The sequence below is a fragment of the Chamaea fasciata genome, unplaced genomic scaffold (genome assembly GCF_029207755.1).
Source record: "Chamaea fasciata isolate MVZ Bird 193981 ecotype frontalis unplaced genomic scaffold, bChaFas1.0.hap1 SCAF_4, whole genome shotgun sequence".
NCBI classification, from domain to species: domain Eukaryota; kingdom Metazoa; phylum Chordata; class Aves; order Passeriformes; family Sylviidae; genus Chamaea; species Chamaea fasciata.
The window spans coordinates 1,385,629-1,406,971 of NW_027094089.1; the positions used below are offsets into that span (position 1 = coordinate 1,385,629).

The 21,343-nt window shown below is 42.3% G+C and overlaps 1 protein-coding gene across 3 annotated transcripts in view; it reads left to right on the forward strand.

Moving 5' to 3' along the window:
• DYM (dymeclin) overlaps positions 1-21,343 on the forward strand; it is a 210,797-nt gene that overhangs the window by 93,841 nt on the left and 95,613 nt on the right. For all 3 annotated transcript variants that reach the window (XM_066180700.1, XM_066180703.1, XM_066180704.1), the window contains 2 exons: positions 858-971; positions 2,238-2,332. In XM_066180700.1, coding sequence (XP_066036797.1) covers positions 858-971; positions 2,238-2,332 — 209 coding nt within the window. The remainder of the gene's footprint in view (positions 1-857; positions 972-2,237; positions 2,333-21,343) is intronic.

Sequence of the window (21,343 nt, forward strand, 5' to 3'; positions counted from 1 at the left end):
TAGCTTGGTGTGCAGTTGTCCTTGTTAAACGTATTTATGTTTTGACCGAGAATAACCCTGAATTTATAGAGGATCCTTTCCATGTTTTTAGGACAGTTCCTGTTGAGTCATTTTTACCAGTCCTTCAAGGCAGGGTGTTGGGTACACGTGTTTCCTCCATGTAGGTTGGCTGACTAAAAGGAAAGAGTGGATTGATTCTCCTTCTGCAGTGAACTTGGAAATGGTGGTTAACTTCACCCACCCTGAGAGGGAAGGGGCAGTGAAAGATACAATGCTCTTAATCTAGCTGGTGATTTTCTCTGAATATTAGGGGGAGAGACTTCATACTTTTCAAGAGAAAGGCTCCAGTGTGAAGCAAACACACTGTTGATCTGCCCCCAGCCTTCAGTGTGTGTGCTCTTGCCCATCAGTCAGAGCTCCTGTGTGCTGCCTCTTGACCAGCCAGTGATGAGGGAAAATGCCAAGGCATCGGCAGAACTATTCAGGTGTCTTGGGTGTAAATGGAGAGTTTATAAAATGTAAAGGGTAAGATCAAAATAAGTATATGAGTGTGGTGGCACAGGGCATAGAAATTAGCTAACTGCCGAATGTAATCATCTTTCTACACTTGGTGTGTTTCCATATGACCTAAAGTTAATGAGATCTGTTAGGTGATGATGCTGCAGAAGTCTGACTTTTTTTTGTTGTTGTTGTTAATTTTGTTTTAATTATGCTTTGGAGTACAAAAATTAAATCGCGTTCGAGACTGGAAACTAATTTTCACGTCTTAAGGAATGTGAGATTCCAGACGGCTTCCTATGTTCTTATTCAGACCTAGGTGCTGACGAGCCTTGTTCTTTTATTTTTTTCTTTTGCAGATACTGAAAAATATCACTTGGTATGCTGAGCGTGTCCTAACAGAGATCTCACTTGGGAGTCTTCTGATACTGGTTGTGATAAGAACCATCCAGTACAACATGACACGGACAAGGGTAAGGTTTACGTGGAGCCCTTGTGAATTCCTAACCTCAGCAGCTTGAATTCAATTTCAAGCGAGGGGTGGGATTTTATTAATTCTGTTGCAACCAGTTGGCATCTGGTTTTGCAGGAGGGAAGAAAATAGATCAGCTGTCTTAGCTAAGTGTTTGTGAGCTTGTAATACAATTTCTGTGTTGTCTTCCGGTGCAGTGAGTATGGTTCTCTAAAGACCTTCATTCAGGTATCATGCTCATCTTCAGTTGAGAAGAAAGGGTTCCTTAGTTTCGTGAGAAGAAGCGATTCCTTGTAGGTTGCTTGCCTCTTTGAACGGCTTAAAAGTGGGAATTTCAGGCCTATTTATTGTTAGTTGTTTTAGGAAGTACGGCAGGGACTGGGCCAGGAGACTTCTTTGTGCTCGGGCAAAGCAAAACTGGTTTAACTTCAGAGCCTTATAGTCTTGATTGATTTTATGCATTTTTCAAGCATTTGTTGTTTTACCTTTTTTGCAAACACAAATATAGTATCATGCACTTCTGAATGTTTTCAACAATTAAAGGCACAGAATTTTTTACATTAAATATTAAGGGAATTTTAAACTGGGAAAATGAAGGATTTTACTTTTATGATAAAAAGAATTGGAAGGAACGAGAACAAATTTGGCATATATTTGTAGTATTTAGAATCTGTTACGTAAAAGAATATTTTAGACTTGAACAGGGAAATTAATCCCTTTTGGATTGGATAAGTGGACGAGTTTCATTCTGTGAGAACCCTTGACTTTGAAAGGGCCGTCAGAAAAATGCTTATCTGGTCAAATGGTTTCAGGGATGTGAAATGAGGACCAGTGCTCTGGAGTATGATATGGTTGTAGTTGTGGGATGTGTGAAAGAGTCAGTGGGGAGATGAGTTATGAAGTAGAAAGTTTTAGGATAAGACTACTAGATGGAGAGGGAGGAAGATAGAGAGGAGGAAAATGTCTCTGTAAATGTAAAACCTTTGATGCAATTGTAAATAAACATTGAAGGACAAATACAAACATGTCTATATATATATGTATGTATAGACTGTGAAATCTGTGTAGAATCACTTTTATAAGCCTTATATTCTAAGAAAACATGTTCAAACATCACCAAGTATATACAGTTTGCATTTCTGCCTGTGCTTTTAAAACAGCAGATATATTACTCAGCCCTTTGAGTGATTCCTGCAAGAGGTGTCAGTGTATATCCAACAAACAGTTCGATGTGTTGGTTTTTCATCTTCCCTCTCCTTTCTGACAGGACAAATACCTTCATACAAATTGTCTGGCAGCCTTAGCAAATATGTCGGCACAGTTCCGCTCGCTTCACCAGTATGCTGCTCAGAGGATCATCAGGTAAATATAAAGACTCTGCTGTAAAATCATCTTTACTGAAACTCAGGAGCAGAGAAACTTGGATTTCGTATGCTTTAGTAGTACAGAAACATTAATTTTGTGTGCCTTAGTAGATACCAATGAACTAAACAGCAGAAGTGATAACTGAGTAATTAAATAATCTCAGAATAAATCTTACTTGCTCTATATTTGAACTTGCTCTGAATGGACTGAAAAAATACTGGTTTCTCTGTCTGAGAAGCTTCTGCCTTTTGATCCTCTTAACAGAACAGCTCAATAGCTGCCTTCAAAACAGAAGGTTTTCAGGGATTTGTGTGAATTACAAATTCAGTCATGTATTCAGTTATTACAAAAATGCACTGAGTGGTGGTTCTCAAGTACTATACAGCATGGATTTTCAGCTTATTTCTTCCTGCATATTTGGCAAAAGGTCTATTCTTTAAATCAGACATAATTAAATGATCATTTTGTGACAATACCCTGCAAGTACGGGCAATAAAGCCTAGATCTATGCTTTTCAAATGATTAAGTTTATTATCCTATATAGTAGTCAATAGTCAGTATCTGCTCTGGTTCTAAAACAAGGCCATAACTTTGAAGAAGCAGATACTGAAGTTGGTCCTTCCTATTGTGTTTCTGTGCTCCAGAGCACATTGTAAAGGCAGGTAACCCTGCGCCAGGCATCCTTCTCTTCTTGGCAGCCAGCCTTGCTCCACGCTCCAAGGGAAACTGGGAAGGTCCTCTTTAATGTGATCCGGAATAAATTGTTACAGGGCTTGTCAGGTACAGACTGCGTGCCAAAAATAATAATTGTGTACCTGTACACTTTGTCAAGGACTGGGTTAACATGACATACAGCTTGTTCTTGAGGATTTAATTCTCCCCAAGACACTTCTCCTTTGAAAATGGTTGGTGGTAAAAGTAGGACAGGTTACCAGAATGAGTGCATTGTGTTGGTGCCTTTCACCTGCCTGATACTTGCCCTCTTTTCATACCCTTGGCAGAAGTAAAGAGGGTTCAGAGTTTGAAGTGGGGCTATTTTCCCCTTACTTGCCACAGACATTGTCTTAAATATTTGCTGTGCTCATTTTTCAAATCACAGACATGAAGTCTGAGTTTTCCAAGCATTTGAAATGAATGTTCTGAAATCTGAGGTCCTGGTACCGTGTGAGCTACACTTCTCTGACTCTCAAAAACTTGGTCTGGTTCTTACTGTGATACTTTCATTTGCCACTTCAGAGCTTGTTCCTAGAATCCTGGGTCCTGATTTTGTTCTGTTTTATCCTACATCTCTTTCTGCAGCCCAAAGTAAGATGTGTTCCTCTGGTTATATTTGGGGCAGGAAGCAGTTATCTTGTTAGTGTCAAGACCCAAGAATTTCTCCTTCACTCATTTCATGCAACATTTTATCAGGATCCTCTTAAGGTTTGGGAGCCTTATTCCTCATGTCTCTTGGCCTTCATAGCTACAACGTGACTTTAACATTGCTGCTTGATTTTTAGCTGTGATATTCTCATTGGAGGCAGACAGACTTATGCTGCTGCTTGACACTGACGTGTGTGGAAAGAAGGCAAAGGGGTGAATAGCAGAAAACAGGGAAAGGAAATTCTGTCAGAGTGGAAGATCATCCAGTCCAGCTGTTGGAGCCCCCATTCCTGGAGGTGTTTAAAATCCGTGTGGCACTTGGGGACATGGGTCAGTGGTGGCCTTGGGCAGTGCTGGGGGAATGGTTGGACTCGATGGTCTTCAAGAGCTTTTCCAACCTAAATGGTTCTATAATTCTATTTTATGATCCTATAAATTAGTCTGAGACCTCGCTGCATTTGGGGAATTGTAGATATGTTAGTCTGGTGGGACAGCAGAGAGAAGGATGCTGACTATCCCTGTTGGGTGCCAGCAGGGTTGGAGCTGTATTGTTCCGCCTGGAAGTGTCGTAAGGGTTGGTAGAGAGAGTGGTCATACTCATCAACTGAAGAAGCAAAAAATGGGTAATAAGATCTGTGTTATGGATACTATGACATCCTTACATAGTCCAAAGGTATTCCATGCGGTTGCTTTTGAGCTTCTGTCTTGTTGTAGCCAGGCACTCCATATTATTTTAAGTGGAAATTGTAATGAAGGAGGTGACTCTAGACTTGAAACAGAACCAGCAAAACAAGAAGAGTATTAGGGAAAGAGGATCTTATTCTGGAGTTAGAAAACTGTACATCTGGACAATAGGCAAAAATGACCACCAAGACTGGAATTTAATTTGTCGCTGTGATCATGATTGCTTGTAAATCGAAAGACGCTACTTTAAAAATGTATTAAAATCTGTTGTAAAGTGTCCTGTGGGACTAGGACATGGGCAGGCTGGAAGGAAGAGCCAGTTCCAGGAGCAGCCTTTCTCCTATTAGACTTTACTGCATTTACTTCTCAGGAACTTTACAGCCCTGGGTTCCTTGGCTGGTTTAATCACAATCGAGGAAGTACTTTAACCTGATTGCCTCTCAAAGTGCACTAGATCTGCTATGAAGTTTGAGTTACCAAGAAAAGCAGTAAAAATACACGTATTTCTAAAGGGGCTGGTGTGTGAGTCTTGTATGGTCCTTCGTTTTTCTACCTTAGGAAGTCTGTTATCCGCAATTATTAAATTTAGCCAGCAGTGATGGACCCAGCTTTGTTCCATGATGCCAAAGCAGAGTATGTATATTTGTACTCCTATTCTGCTTTACAGTCAGAGTGCAAGCATCTTAACGAGAAAGTGTTTTCTGCGAAGGAAAAACAAAATAGTACTTTATATTACACGAAGTATTTCAGGGTATAGGTTTCTAAATTAAGTAGCTCTGAAACACTTACAATCTGCTTAGCAATACAACTGAATAGACAGTCATAATTTAAACCTCACCAGATGCTCTAATGACTCCTTCCTTAATGTGAGAATTAATTCCATTTCCATGCAGGCTTTTTCCTAATCCTATTCTGAGCAGAGACAGCCAATTGTTTTAAATTCTGAAGACTATTTTCTGTGAAAGAATGAGCTGGGAATATTCAATGTAGTGCACTTAAGAGCTCAGTAAAATACAACTTCATAATGCTGGGTAATTTGTATCACGTTCCAGCAAAGCATGAAAATTGTCAGATTTGTGTAAATCTATCACAAGCAGCTGCTGGAAGTTAAAAATAGAAGTAATAAATGTTTCCTAGTAAGATCCAGGGTTCACTTAGTGTTGGCTGTCCTCTGTTGTAGATTGCCCTGGCTTTGAAATCCTTGCCTTCTCTGATCCCTCTATGGGCCATTCATTGAAGAGTTGGACTCAGTGATCCTTGTGGGTCCCTTCCAGCTCAGAATATTCTGTGATTCTGAGATTCTCTGTGCACTGCTACCACGGGTTTGTGTTTAATTGCTCAGAGTTCTTTTAATCAGCAGATTGCTGAGGGTGGTGCTGCTCTGCACTGTGGGGTGCTGCTGTTTGCAGTATCTTAAAATTATGTTTAAATGTACCTGCATAGTAGTGCAGGTATACAGTTTGTCAGTTAACACTGCAAGTCAGTTGGTATCAATTCCTTTAACCTATTTGGAAACAGCTTGCATTCCTGACACCTGGCTTTTCTGCAGCTCACCTGACTGCTGTAGTATATGGAACCCTTGGAGGGTCTTCCTTGTATCAGTTGTGTTCTGGCATCTCCTCTTCATGTCGTTCTAATAAAATTTGTGACAGGAAGAGGAATGATCACTTCAGGCAGATGCTTTTCCTATAGCTTCATGTGTTGGAATGTTTGCAGTTTCCTAAGCAGGCATATGCCACTAGAGGTTGCCATGCACCTCACCGATTAGATGTGGGCTTGTAACATTAAATTACTTCATGGGGCTATAAACACCATCCATTTTCCTTTTTTTTTTTTGCGTTACCACCACAGTCGCTCATGTGCAGGGCTGTGTGAGGCACTAAGAACTCTGCTGGCTGCACTTTTGTTAATTTCTTTGGTAGTCACAGAGGTTCCAGTGAGATTCGGGGAATGACATGAGGAAAGAGGTTCGTGTCAGTTCTCCTGATGCTGGTAGGAGTCAAGTGGAATTAGAGAAGAATGTGTGCTTTAAAGGGGTGCAGGTCAAACACCTGAGTAGCTTTGCACGCTGTGGGATGCAGTAGGTCGTACTTGAGCGTCATCACAGCCCTGCTGTACCTGCTTGGAGAGCAAAGCTGGAGACCTGCGTTCCAGCTAAAAACGTTTTTATCTTTTTTAAAGTAAGTTGTGGGTAGTGTCCTTAAATACCAATGCTTGTAAAATCCGACTGCATTGCTGTAGTTCCTCACATCTGAGAGGAGGATGAAGCCCTGAATTCCCTTTTTACTCTTCAGAAAAGTCTTCATCTTTTTGTAGGGTTGATTATGTTTCTTAAGCTACTGTGAAAATTGCTGTCCTTGATGATGTGTGCTGCTGTATTTGAGAAGTTTCAGCTCCCCAAACAAGCCATTTATTTGCTTTATGGTTTTCTGTGTTAGTAATTTAATTTCTTTGGTATGGTTTCCTCTTACAGAAGTCTGATGGGATTTTCCTGAGTAAAAATGTTTATGACTGTTGTTTAGGAAAAAGAGTACAGGATGTTACTTTAAACTGTGCTTTTAAAGCCCCATTTATGCTGAACTAAAAATTGACTTTAGGTTGTAATGTGTGAGTTTCTACAGGAACGTTGTATTGCTACTGCAGTGTATTTCATACGATCCCAGAATAGTTGCCGTGGGAATGGGCCCTAAGGCCCATCTCATTCCAATTTCCACTCTGTGGACAGGGACGCCTTCCACTAGACTGGGTTGCTCGAAACCTTGTCCAATATTTTCCTTAAAGTAATTGTAAATAATTTTTTTCCTTATACCCAATACAACCCTGCCCTCTGGCACTGGGAAGCCATTGCCTGTGTCCTGTCCCTGCAGGCCTTGTCCCCAGTCCCTGTGCAGCTCTCCTGGAGCCCCTTGAGGCCCTGGCAGGGGCTGGGAGCTCTCCCTGGAGCCTTCTCTTGTGCAGCTGAAGAGCCCCAGGTGTCCCAGGCTGGCTCCAGAGCAGAGGGGCTCCAGCCCTGGCAGCATCTCCGTGGCCTCCTCTGCACTGCCTGCAGCAGCTCCACGTCCCTGTGCTGTTGGAGCCAGGGCTGGGGCAGCTCTGCAGGTGGGCTCTCACCTGAGCACAGGGGCAGAGGGGCAGGATCCCCCTCCCCTGCTGCCCACGCTGGGGATCAGCCCAGGGCACGGGGGGTTCAGGCTGGGGCAGGTCCAGCTCTCACCCGCAGCACCCCCAGCTCCTTCTCCCAGGGCTGCTCTTGTTCAGTTCTCTGCTCAGAAAAATTTGTGTGAATCGCTGTGTTTCAACAAAGAAGAAAAATGCTTATAGAGCAGCAAGACCTGTGTGATCTGACCTGTGTCTTAGAGGCCACACTGAACTGAAAAATCTGAAATTGTTAGTGTGTGTATGTGATGAAATTAAAATTTACCAATTGCTTAATTATATAATTTAGCAGTGCCAATAATGAGATGTAATTACTGGTTCAAAATTCCCTAGGCTGCTCACATAGGAAGATAAACAAATTTGTCTCCCACACAACTTTAGACTCTGTGAGCATTCTGTTTTTCTGCCTTTTTTCTTTGATGTCTGCAGTATTTTTGGGAAACTCTTTAGCAGAGAGCTTTCTTTTTCATTGGAGAATAGCAATGGGATAGTTGGAGCAAAGAACTAGGGAGATGGAGTTCTTAAAGTCAAAAGCGCTTCTTAAGGGGAAAACTTTGAAGCATAATCCCGGTTGCATGAATGCTTCAAACTTGTTTGCTTTGTAATTTAATTCTCATTTGGAAATGTGGGTATAGAACAGAAGTGCTTCTTCTCATACAGGAGTTGTGATTTTTAAATTATAAGATTTGAGCTAAGTTGGCGTTTCAGACTTCAACTGAGATGTCTAAATTGAGCAAATAGAATTAGATGAATAGCGGATGCAGTAATTTTGTTAAGCTCATCATTCCGGCATCTTTCTTACAGCAGGATAATGGTTAAATGGGGTTAAATTAGAGCAGTTTTTCAGCTAAAAAACTTCCTAAAATTGTTCCAGATTTATAAGTCGAAGCCCTTTGACACCAGGAAACCTTATTTTGAAAAGCTCTTTAATTTCAGGAATGTCATCTTTCAGTAATCAAAAAGCAAGGTAACACTAGTAAGATGTTCAGCGATTGATTTATAACCTATACATTGATTAACACACAACATGAAAACTGGTTCCACCCTCCTTTATTTCTTCTCCTTTGGTACTCCTGGAACGGTGTTTATGTTGCTTGGAGCTGCACAGCTCTGGGGGTGGTTTGGAACACACAGGTTTGCATCACACCACGCACACCGGGAGCCTGGGCTTGGGTAGCCTGTAATGGCACTGCAGGAACGATCAATAGACGGCGTTTTTACAATCAGGGTTCAAATCTTCATCTCTTAATTGGGCCATTAAATTAAATCTCAGTTTACTGATCTCTTAATCATAGCAGAGAAGTGTTCACAATGGCAGGCCCCAGAGAAAAGAGACTGCTCCTGCTCCCACGGCAGCAGACATTGAGAGACTTCACAGGTTAAATTATAGCATAATAAACGATGAAGCTTCTTGGAATTAGTGCCCTGTGGCCAGAGCTGTTACATACTGAACCCTCTAAGCATCAGCTTTGTACTGCTCTATAGTGAACCCTCTGAGCATCAGCTTTCCCATTCCTTTTTTTAACAAAAAGAAAAGAAGAAAGGAAGGAATTGAGAGTAATGAACAGTTTCACTAAAGCAGTGAAATCTGCCTCTGCAAATAACGTGAGGGGAATAGTCAAAAATCCTTGGTTTCTGATAGTGAAACTCAGGTACCTCCAGTCTGAGCTGCCCAAGAATAAAAGATAATTTTTTGTCCTCTTTGGAATCACGTATGGGTTGTGCTGAAAAGAAATTATTTCAATGATAGTTACCACAACAGAATGACTATTTTCTAAATTTTCTGAATGTGATTTTTAACATATGTTAATTAGGCTTATGTTAATTTCACTGCCAGTGCAGCAAGCCCCACAGCCCTACTCTCCAATTCCGTGCTTTGGGGAAACCTGTTGATAGAAGTGGTGGCTTTTAGTCATTCCTATCCCTGATTATTTTCATGCAGACATCATGTCACTGAGGTGAACAGGCAAAGAGCATCTTTCTATGGTTGTGGCTTCAGGTTATTTATCTGCAGCTTGACCAGTTTGTTTAATTTTCTGTGTTTGCTTTAAAGCTGTAGCTGATGACCTCTTCATCCCAACACACTTACTTTGCCATACAATACTTGGACTGGTGAATTTGTTACTTTGAAAAATCTACATTGATTTTTCTCTCCATCCTTCACTTGGGTAGTTTTTACCATGTGCTGTAAGATACAAGTTCTAGCAATAAATCCTCTTCAGAATGGAAGGCTGCAGAACTGACTGGTTGACTTTGCCTCAAACGTAAGAATTAAAATCCTCAAAGACAATTTAGTGCTTCTTAACTTTGAAATAGTTTGTAACATTTTTGTTCAGAAAAGGAAGCACTTATTGTCTAGCTTGGATATAAGATGGCTTCCCAGTGCCAGAGGGCAGGAAGAGATGGGATATTGGGAAGGAATTGGTGGCTGTGAGGGTGGGGAGGCCCTGGCACAGGGTGCCCAGAGCAGCTGTGGCTGCACCTGCATCCCTGACAGTGTCCAAGGCCAGGCTGGACAGGGCTTGGATCAACCTGAGATAGTGGAAGGTGTCCCTGCCCATGGCAAGGGGTGGAATGATATGATCTTGAAAGTCCCTTACAACGCAAGCCATTCTATGATTCTGTGATAAAATTATATTCTGTTTATGAGCAACTGCTTTATAATGGGATTTTTTTGACCCCTATGCAGTGCAGCAGAAGTGGTAATCCCATTGTTATTAGGCATTCCAAGCAGAGTTAAAACTAATGTCTTCTCAGATAAAGGGGTATTCATGATGTTCTCATGCTCAGGCTGTGTTTGAAAGAGAACACTGTGGAAAAGGAAGATCAAGCAACTTCAAGCCCCTGGGCCCAAGCTTTGCTTTTCACCTGTGGGCTGGCAGTAGCCAAGGTTATGTGCACAGTGGGACACCTGGAGACACTGAGTCACCTGGTGAAACCTTAGGCACCTTTGCCTTCTCCTCCTTGAGTTGTGCACAGACATAGGCTCCCTACTTCGTGTGCAGTGCTTTTTATACCCCTCATTCTCTGCTCTGTCACTGTTACTCCTCAAGCCTACAGAGGGTCTCGAATCCCTGGGGTGCCTTTTATTGGGAGACAGAAGCGATTTATAAAGATCTCAATAGCGTTAAATAAAAGAAACATATGCTGGCCTTATTAGTAGCTTGTTGACCTAGATTAGCTGTGGGGAAGCTTATAAGCTGATCAGCCATTCCAGAATTGGGAGGTGTCATTGCAATTAGTAGGAAAAGCTGTGACAAAAGGGAAGACAACAATGATTCTGACTAGGGAAAAGAGAATATTAGTAGCAAATGGGCTCTTTCTGGCATGACTTAGGGATGTAAATAGAATTAAGTTAGTTTTTAAGAGGAAAGAAGCATCCTTTGTTACTAAGAATTGAGTGTAGTTGTGGTCAAATGTACTGAAATGCTGCTTTAGCTATGTCAACAGCAAGAGGAGTACCCCATGTGTGCTCGCCTGTTTTTGCCTGTGGGTAACATATGGAGGTGAGGTTTTAGGCCGATATCAGCTGTTTCCAACATGGAAATATCGTTGAACTTGGTTTAAGCCTGGTTGAACCTGCTGGGGATTCTGAGTGGGCATCTGAAAGGACAGTAATACCCTCGTCCCCCATCTGGCGTGAGCAGTCGAGTGCCCCACGTGCCATTGGAAGCATTTGCAGCCCAGGACCCCCAGCTCAGGGGTCGTGGGGGCTCCCCAGATGGACAGATTGGATCAGTGTGAGCCGTGGAGGGCTGCTGGGGAAGCAGTTGCTTCTCTCTGTGTCAGGGTCTTCTCACATGGAGCAGAGCAGTTAAACTATCTTATCTTCTACTCTGCAGTTAATGGCCACAGGACTCCTTAAAAATGACAGTTTGATTGCTGATTTGGCTTAAAGAGATATTTAGTATCAAAACATGCACCACTCTGAAAGCTTAACTTTATACAAAGGTAGTTCGCTCTTTCATGGATTGCTTTTTGTGTCTCTGCTGACTTGTGGGCAGCAACCAGCAGGGTCATTTTGTCATTTTGGGGGGGCAAGACACCACTACAACTCATTTGTCTTCCTCCGTCCAGAAAATCGTGTGGTGTTTCAGAGTCTTACAAACTGCAAGTCGCTGCCTGGCAGGATGTGTGATTCAAACCAGCATAGAACTGAGGTGTTTTGAAGCCTTGATCCCTGTTTCAGGGCGTGCAGAGCACCACACGTGTCACACAGAGCTGGAGTTAGGAGGGAGAAGGCCCCATTGTGACATCTTTAATTTTTTTTAATTATTAATTTTCTTTAATTATTATGAATGGCCCCTTCATTGTTACCGTGCCACACAAGCTCTTTGGAAACAGCATAACTTGATATAGTGCTCAAATTGGGGAATTAAACTTTTCTTTTTTGGTGGAGCCTGGAAACTGTTCATCTTGTGAATCTCTTCTGATAGAGGTAAAGAAATACCTGAGGAAACCTGTAGAAAAATAGCTATTTTTGTGATAGACGTTTAGTGTTGTTTTGCAGATGAATTTGCAGAGTAGACTGAGGTTGTTGTGAGTTGTGTCACTTAAATTTTCTGCGTGTTTAATGGCTACAGGAAGCAAAAATGAGAAAGCAAGTAGGATTATTCCAGTTCTGCTAATGCAATTTTGATTTCTTTCAGCTGGAAAAAATGTTAAGGCCACTGAAGTGTTTGCTGGGTTGTGTCCCACGATATTATTTTGGATTTGGATGTCTAATATGGGGGTCATAGAACGGTGTGGGTTGGAAAGGAACTTAGAGATACCTAGATATGATCCTTGTAGCTTTTGTATTATAAAAAGACTGTTTTAGGCCAATAAGTTGTCCTGCATGGGATTTTTCTGGGATTTAAAAAAAACCAAGGGAATTCTGATAGTCTTTTAGAAACTATTACTTGCCATTCTAGTAGAATCCTAGAAACTGCAGTCTTGTCTTCTCAGTTTGTTTTGAATGGAACATATTTATGGGACAGTGTTCCTTAACAGAAATAGAGGTGACTCAAGATAAAGACTTGCTTGAACCTGTAATTTATCCCCAGTGGCAGGGTATTTGGCTCATTAACACTTTATTCTGATACAACATGTACTCTTTCCTTTTTAGAAATTTTCTCTTTGGAAAAAACTCTGCACTGTGATCTAACAAAATGAATAATGAACTTTTAAGGGTTTATCTGACAAACTGAAATAGTTCTAAGTAAACAAAACTATGGAACAAAAGTGTAGCCAAAAATATTGCATTATTTATATTTTTTTTTCCTTGTCAGGCTGCTTCTTATTTCACATTTTAACTGAAGTCATTATATACGTCTAGCATTTTTCCAGCTCTGCTCTGCAGTGAACTAATGTCCCTCTCCACTTGTGTGAAGTCGGGAGAGGTAAGAGTGGCTGCAGGGAGGGAAGCAGGGCTGTGTAATACCCAACTGACCTGTGTCAGTGCCCTCCAAATGCCTCCTGGAAACTTCCCACTCCACCACACATGGAGAGAGGGGAAATTTTCAGTTCATTCGGACCCCACACTTCAGTGAGGATTTTCAAATAGGCTTTTCTAATGGATTTTGGGAATAGAAAATAACAGTTTATGAAATTTCTGAGTCTCTTAAGTACTCAGACTGAGGTATTTCCTACCTCCATGTGTTTTCACTGGCATTTTGGTGGCTCTCAAAGAATATTGCACATTGAGTCATCTGACATTTGTAAATGGAGGGTGAAACTATAGGTACAGGCAAAAGAATCAGGATTTAACAACTTTAATGTGCATCAGGTCTTTGTAACCATCGAATGACTCAGCCTGTTTAATGGTAATGGCCTTCAGCGAGTTTAGGAAATAACAGGCTTTTAGGTAAAGTAAGTGCACTTAGTTTTGTAATGAATAAACAAATCTGCCATGAAGCTGTGTAGAGGCATGCTCCTGTCACTCATTAGGTGTGTGCTGGTGTCTGTCTCCAAGTACCCCAGTTAGCAGGGGCTGGGTTGGAGGGATGGATGGGTGGATGGATGGAGGGATGGATGGATGGATGGAGGGATGGATGGAGGGAGGGATGGATGGATGGATAGATGGATGGATGGGTGGATGGATGGATGGATGGAGGGAGGGAGGGATGGGTGGATGGATGGATGGGTGGGTGGATGGATGGAGGGAGGGAGGGATGGATGGATGGAGGGATGGAGGGAGGGAGGGATGGGTGAATGGATGGATGGATGGATGGATGGGTGGATGGATGGATGATGGATGGTGGGTGGGGCAGTGGGTCTCAGACACCTCTGCCCTTGTGTGCCGGCCCCTCTCTTGCCGCTGTCTCCTGGCGCAGGATTTTCCGGGTTCAGGCAGACGGAGATGCAAATGCCTGTGTTAATGAGGGTGTTGTAGCATCCCTGTAATCCCGTGCAGAGCCTGTGAATTATCACAAGTGTCTAGCCAAAGGATAAAAGCACAGGAGGTTTCCAAAACAACATTCCCATAGTACCATCTCTTAAGCTGCTGGGGATATGTGCCTTCCAAGTAACCAGCGCATCTGGGTGATTGAAGCCTTCGCCTTTGTCTGAAACATCAGAACTGAATAGACACTTCCTCTGAGCTCTTCTATATCTTTTTGCTTATGGGTTATCAGTTATTTCTGTCTGCTTTTAATACATAAATCCTTTTGTTCTTTCTGATAGAACTTCATCTGTACAGAAGTAGTTTTTGTAGAAGAATCTCATATATTTCTCATTTTGTTTTCAGTCTATCAGACATCTCCAGAACTTGTTTGGCTTTCATTTCCTTGCCCTCCTTCACTATAAATACTTTCATGCATGAAGATAATACTCCTCTCATAAGCCTGTCGTGTACATTTGGCCAGTGCTGTGACAGAGGGTTGCTTCAGGGCATGGGAACTTACATCTGTGACACATTATCACAAATAATCGCTTCTTAAGCATTTAAATAATTTTCATCCTTTTCTGTGTTGTTATGGCACCTTTAACCCCATGGTGACCCCTTGCCGCCAAACTGCTGTTTTGCAGTAATGTAATTTAAAATCCTGTCATCACTTTATGATGTAAGATATAAATTTAGGGATACTTGTATCTGAAAAGAAGGCCTGCAGGAATTAAGTATTTTTAGAAATCTGTGAGAATGTTGCTTGGAAGAGGACATTAGGTGGGGATCGGGGAGGAAGGAAAGTGCCAGCAGTGGAAAAGGATCAAGTCAGGATTACTTGAGAACTGATGTATCCATGTCCACAGGACCTGGTAAAACACATCCAAGAGTGCCATGCATGTTGACTCATGCTTGTGCAAGACCACTGTGTTGAATCGCTTCTGGAAAACTGCGTCCAGGTTTTGGGCCACTTGACATAGCAGAGGGGCTGCCAGAGTGGAGGGAGTTCCTTGGAGGGTCTCATGGTGGCTGGGTACAGGTATGCTACATGTGCATGAGAAGGCTGCTAAGGAGATGGATCCAGGCTTTTTATACAGAAAAAAAAAGCAGGAAGATGGGGGAGAATGATCAGGAGGTTCCAGGCTGAGTGAAGAATGCGATTTTTCACGGTCGTGGCAGAATTGGCACAGCCGCACAGGGAAGTTGTAGAGTCTCTCTCCCTGGAGACTTCTGCGACTCAACCAGATGAACCCCTGCTCAGGTGTGGATGCAGTTTTAACCCTGCTTTGAGCAGAAGGTTGGACTAGAGACCCCCTAAAGTCTCTTTCATCTTAATTATGACTCCGATGTAAGAATAATAATTCAAAAATTACTTGAACTGTATGAAAACGAGGAATTTCTTAAGCAGTTTAACTGTGCTAACACCACAGTGGCAGAAACTCACCCCAAAGAATCCCAGAACATCTTTCCATGAACATGGGCACGTTCATCTTTCAAAACATTCTTGGTACTGAAAAACAGATAGAGTTCTGCTGTGGTTCATCAGTACCATAGTTTGTCGTGTCATTGGTGGCAGTCTGCTAAAGAGCAATGAAAGTTCAACCCAAAACTCTATTTTTGCATGAGGTATATGATGTCTTTTACTGTTGCAAGAATCACAGAATCCTAGACTGGCCCATGGTAGGAAGGGGTCTTAAAAATCATCTCATTCCAACCCTCCTGCCGTGGGCAGGGGCACCTTCCACTGAACCAGGTTGCTCCAAGCCCTGTCCAACCTGGCCTTGAGATAGGCAGAGAGATGTTCTGCCTTTCAGCTCTTTATGCCTTATGAAATAACATTAATTGGTGGTGTTTCAGGCGGAACAGAAATCAGTTCTCATGGAGTGGATGATCTAATAAGTTGTTGTTATCGTATGTTTGGTGTTTGAGTACAGAATGTATTTTGGTTGGGTTTGTCTTTGGGAACAGAGGAGTGGTGACTAATAGGACTTCCTAGAACACAAGTTATCAAACATGAACAGTAATAAAACGTTCACTGCGTGTCGTGACGTTCTGCCCACGTGTACAGAGGTAGTTTGGTGTGTTGACTAACATGTACTAGTTTAATTAGCTTATACTTTCATTTATTTTTCTTTTAAAGACTTTCGTATTGGCTTTCCTGTAGAGTTCTGTTGTAGCATAACTGCCTTTTGAAAATACAGTGATTAAGTCTTCAAGCTCAGGGGAAGATGTTATTTGCCGTGCATTTTTCAAATTCTGCCGCAGAAACAATATGACCTAAATATTTAATCAGGCTTAGTAGAATTGGCTTTTTTTATTGCTGCAGATTAATCTAGTTTCTCTGAGCTAATACACATGGCATGTATGTCTTCAAGACCTTTCTTTTTCTCAATAATGTTAAAGATTTATGGCTCTCATAAAATCTGGCATGCGCCAAGAGGAAGATTATGAATTACAATTACTTGAACATTAACACTGGGAATTTTTCTTTTGAATCCTGTATATGCTGTTTCAGCCTAGGTTGTATTTGTAGAGGGGTTAGTGAACACTGGTTTTATACCACTGTGCTATACCCTGCCCAATTTGCTTTCTTTGTGTGTTGTTAAGATGTTGGCCTGGTGCTGTTTATATTTTTGCCTTTGATATATTTATTTTAAAATAACAGTTTGTTTCACTAGAGAAAATATCGGCTTTCTAGTTTAAGCAAATAAGGTTGTAAGTGGCTTTGCATGTTTTCCTTAGTTCTGTTGTCTTGATCAAGTCTTAAATTTTAGATGAAGAAATGAATGTAAACGTATAATGAATTTCCGCAGTTCTTATTTTCAAACTCTTATTTTTTGCTAGGTGTTTAGTCTGTGGCTGTAGCCTCATGTACACTTCTTGAATTAATGTGGAGTTTGAGTTAAATATTGGAAGCGGTATGATCACCTAAACCAAAGTGATTGCAGTGGCCAATTAGGATGTTGAAATCTTCGAAGAAACTTCGGAAGAATCTTTAGCAAAGTCTTATTTATTTGTTGGTTTTGACTATCTGCTGGTTTCACACAAGGGCTTCCAGATGATCAGGGGGATGAGTAAGCTGCAGGAAGCTGTGACATCCTTCTGTGCCCTGGCATTCCCGGAGGGAAAACCGCATCCTGGCGTGCATCAAACACAGCAAAACCAGTTGGTCAGTGGAGGTGGTTGTCCCACTTTGCTCAGCGTCGTTGCAGTGTCATTCCAGGCACTGTGTGCAGTTCTGGGCACACCATCTGAGAACGATGTGAAGGTCCTTGGATGCATCTGGAAAAAGGGCTGGAAGGAATGTGAGGAGCAGCTGAAGAGTTTGGCTGGCCTAATTTGGAGAGAAGGAGCCTGAGGCACAACCACACTGTTCCCTGCAGCAGCTTCCTGAGGAAGGGAGCCACCTCTTCTCCCCGGGATTTAGTGATAGGGTGTATGGGAACGGTTCAAAACTGCCCAGGGGAGGTTCAGACTGGACAGTAGGAAGCATTTCTTTGCCAAGAGGGTGGTTATACCCTGGAACAGCCTTCCTAGAGAGATGGTCCATTATAGAGTCCCAGAACAGTTTGGGTTGGAAGGGACCTTTAGTCTTATGTCATTTCAACCCCCTGCCATAGGCAGGGACACCTTCCACTATCCCATATTGATCCAAGCCCCATCCTTGGACACTTCCAGGGATCCAGGGGCAGCCACAGCTGCTCTGGGCACCCTGTGGCAGTGCATTAGCATGCTTTAATTTGGTCATCCCTGAACTGGTCAGGCAGATGGGCTAGAAAGTCATTGTAGATCTCTTCCTACTGAAAATATTCTATTCACTTGGAAACCTCCGCCTTCCCTCTGGCCCTCCACATCAAACTCCCATAGACCTTAAAGTGTGTCTTTAATACTCTCGTTTAGCTTGTGTCATCAGAATACCTTTACTGATTGGGGTAAAAAAATGGAAAGAAAACTTTTCTTTGCGTTCATCGAAACTGCACTTAATTGCAAGTAAATGTAGATATACTGGGTTAATTTTATATATGTGTAGGAATTGAATGTTTCCCCTACATGTTCCTGAGTGGGGCAGTGAACAGTAAGTACAGTAAGAGGTCTCTGCCTTCGTTTTAACTACTTCTGGTTCAGACAAATTTAAAAAGCTCTCAGGCAAAGGACCAGAGCTCCAGGATTGCAGAAGATTGGGATAAATGGGTGAGAGTATTTTCAGAGCAGTCAGTCGAAGGCATTCACCTCTTGATGAGAACAGGCTGGAGGGTGGCAGAGGAAAGGACAGCTTAGAAGTTGAGGAGGGTTAAAAGCAGGACCAATTATAATTATCTCTTTGAGAAAATGCACTTTTTAAAAATTTTTTTTCTAGAAGGTTGATAGGGCTGACTAATGTGGTTTGTTTGGGTTTTTTTTTCCTTTTTTCTTTTTCCTTTTCTCTTTTTTTCATTTGCCAGCCAATACTGCAGCTTCCTCCCTGCCCTCTCAATTTATACCAGCTCCAAGATTAGACAGTGCCAGGATCAGGGAAGGAATCACTAATGGATGCCAGAAACAAGAGCAGAAAAAATTCTGGAGTGGCAGGTAGTTTACAGGCCTTTTCACAGATGTCATATTCTCTGTGCTGTCTCTTAGAGTATCGAATTACTTGAGATACATTTTCATTCCAAAATTCACATTATTGATTGTTAGCTAGTGAACATTTTTTATGGTGGTTTTGGTGTTTCGTTCAAGTTTTGTCTCTTTCAATTCTCCACCCTCAGTGTGTAGCAGAGAAAGTGAAAGACAAGAAACCTATGAAAATACCCGTGGATTTAAATCCTTGGAGCCTTCTAAATGCTACTTTCTGTCTTTATAAAGATGGGATTTGGTGCTTTGCCATGATGCCTGTCAGTTTTGAGCATCTTCTCTTGTCTTAAAGGTGTTGTTGGGTTTCTATGTTTATGTTTCCATCCAGCTGATACTCTGTAATCACAGGTGGCCCCAGCTGATCCAGTATGAGAGCTGGGGGACTACTGGACAGAAAGGATCTTGATACTTTAGTCTCCAAAATACTGTTGCTGACCTCTGTTGCTTTGGATTTGAAAGTTTTGGGTTCTGTGGCTTTCATGGCTGTTAAAGACAAAGAGTGTTAATAACTTGAAGCTTTAATGGAGCGTATGGAATTTTTTTCATAAATTTAAACAACTATTGAATGTCACTAGGTATTTTTGTGTAGTGAGAAGGCAGGAGAGAAGTTCTATTATTTTCATTACCGTAAATAAAGAGAGTGATACCTTAGTGTTACGTACGAATTGTGGCTTTTTTTTTTTTTGATTGGGATAGCTCAAGTTCACCCTAATTTCCCTGACAGAGCTATGTAACGAGGCACGCCACCTTTTAGGTTTTAGAAATGGCACAGTCATATTGTTGTATCAGAATTCAAAATGTTGATCAGATGACTTTTTATACCAGGGGATTGGAGTCTTTTGAAGTGAGATTTTAGTACAGTGTGAGCGACAGTTTTGTCATCCAGGTAAACAGGATACCTGAATGGCACACACACACTCACCCCATAAATCAAATAGGATTGTCTTTATTTTTTGCAGAAGTACTTTTTCAAAAATTACAGTACTAATTGTGGCTGAAGATCACCTTTTGCTATAAACTAAAAGAAATGTGCCCCATGAAACATGCGCAAAAATTTCAGTAACATGTAAAAGTTGATGTAGCTGGAAGCCTCATTTCTGTTGGATCAAATAAGCTTATTTCAAACTCACTAGTAGTCAGTGAAAATTGATGTCAATGTCTCTTAATATACATGGCCTTAAGGGAACTCTGTTTTTAAGCCTTGATTTTATTCTGATTTACTTTAGAGGATTTAATAACAGAAATTCTTAGTCTTCAATATGATATAAGTTCTGCTGGTCGAAGTGGCTGTGAACAGCCATGGAGTTATGGGATTGCGTTGCTCTTGGTGTGGGTTTAACATCGAACTTCTCCGTAGACAAAATCAGCTTTGAAAATGGGAATGGCCTATGGAGGGCAGTGCTGCTGGCACCGTGTCACCCTGTGTGTGTCTCCAGAACATCTGTGTGATGGTCTGGGGAAACCTCTCCTCCTCCAGTGCATGCTGTGGCCTCAGCCCGTCAGTTAAGCCTAAATACAGTGATGGTGATTATGGGATCAAGTCTTGTTCTTCCCATCCATGGAGAATGTTGACAGCGGTCAAAGACAATTGCTGTCACTTTCCCTGTGGAGCCAGCCTGGGACACCTGGGGCTCTTCAGCTGCACAAGAGAAGGCTCCAGGGAGAGCTCCCAGCCCCTGCCAGGGCCTCAAGGGGCTCCAGGAGAGCTGCACAGGGACTGGGGACAAGGCCTGCAGGGACAGGACACGGGCAATGGCTTCCCAGTGCCAGAGGGCAGGGCCAGATGGGATCTGGGGAAGGAATTGGTGGCTGTGAGGGTGGGGAGGCCCTGGCACAGGGTGCCCAGAGCAGCTGTGGCTGCCCCTGCATCCCTGGCAGTGTCCCAGGCCAGGCTGGATGGGGCTTGGATTAACCTGGGACAGTGGAAGGTGTCCCTGTCCATGGCAGTGTGGGGGAATGAGATGAGCTTTATGGTTCCTTCCAGCCAAAACCGTCCTGGGATTCTATAATGGAAGACCTGTTCAGTTTCTTGATAATCTAACAAGACTGAATGGCTGGACGGAGTTTTCTAGTAAGAGGCATGGTTAAATACAGTAAACGGTAATGGTGGACTTAGAACCATTTAAATCATCTAAGCATCATCATTCTAAATTATACTCTTTATTCTGGTTTTGGACAAAAACATGTAGCCTCTCTGGGTAGCTGGAAGGGCAGGCTTGTGGGTTGAGGTTTTTCATTAGTATGGGATCCTGTAAATCCTTTATCTTCTCCATCCTTGGCCTGTGGAGTGAGTAGAATGGCTCACAACTTGCTGTGGTCAGGAACACAGAAGAGGCATGAAAGCTTAGGAAATTGTGTCCTTGAGCCTTCTTCATCTCCTGAAAATGATCATATCTGCAAATGAAGTGCCAGAAGGGATTTTGTGTTCTTAAACTTCCAGAGCAAAGACAGGACTGATTTAACCCAGTAGTGAGTGTTGTTTAAAGCAGGGCAGAGAGAAGTGTTGGTTTTGATATAGTCTTGGGCTTAGAGCCCCACTGATTGCACCAATTAGCGATTGGTGGCACTCCTTTTTGACCTGGTTCTTGCCCAAGGTACACAAATGATTTTGTCTCGGGGAAGAGTGTTTCAGCCACATGTGACTATGTCAGGTAGGAATTTAGAGAGATACTAGCCTGTGGAATGCAGGTGGTTGGGTGTACAACCCCTGGGCCAATTTTGCACCTATGAGGCCATGAAACAATGGGGGTTTTCGATTTGGTGAGAATGGTGGAGCCTAGAGTTCAGTTGCTGTTGGTTCTTGCCAAAGTCAGTAAAAGAGACTTGGT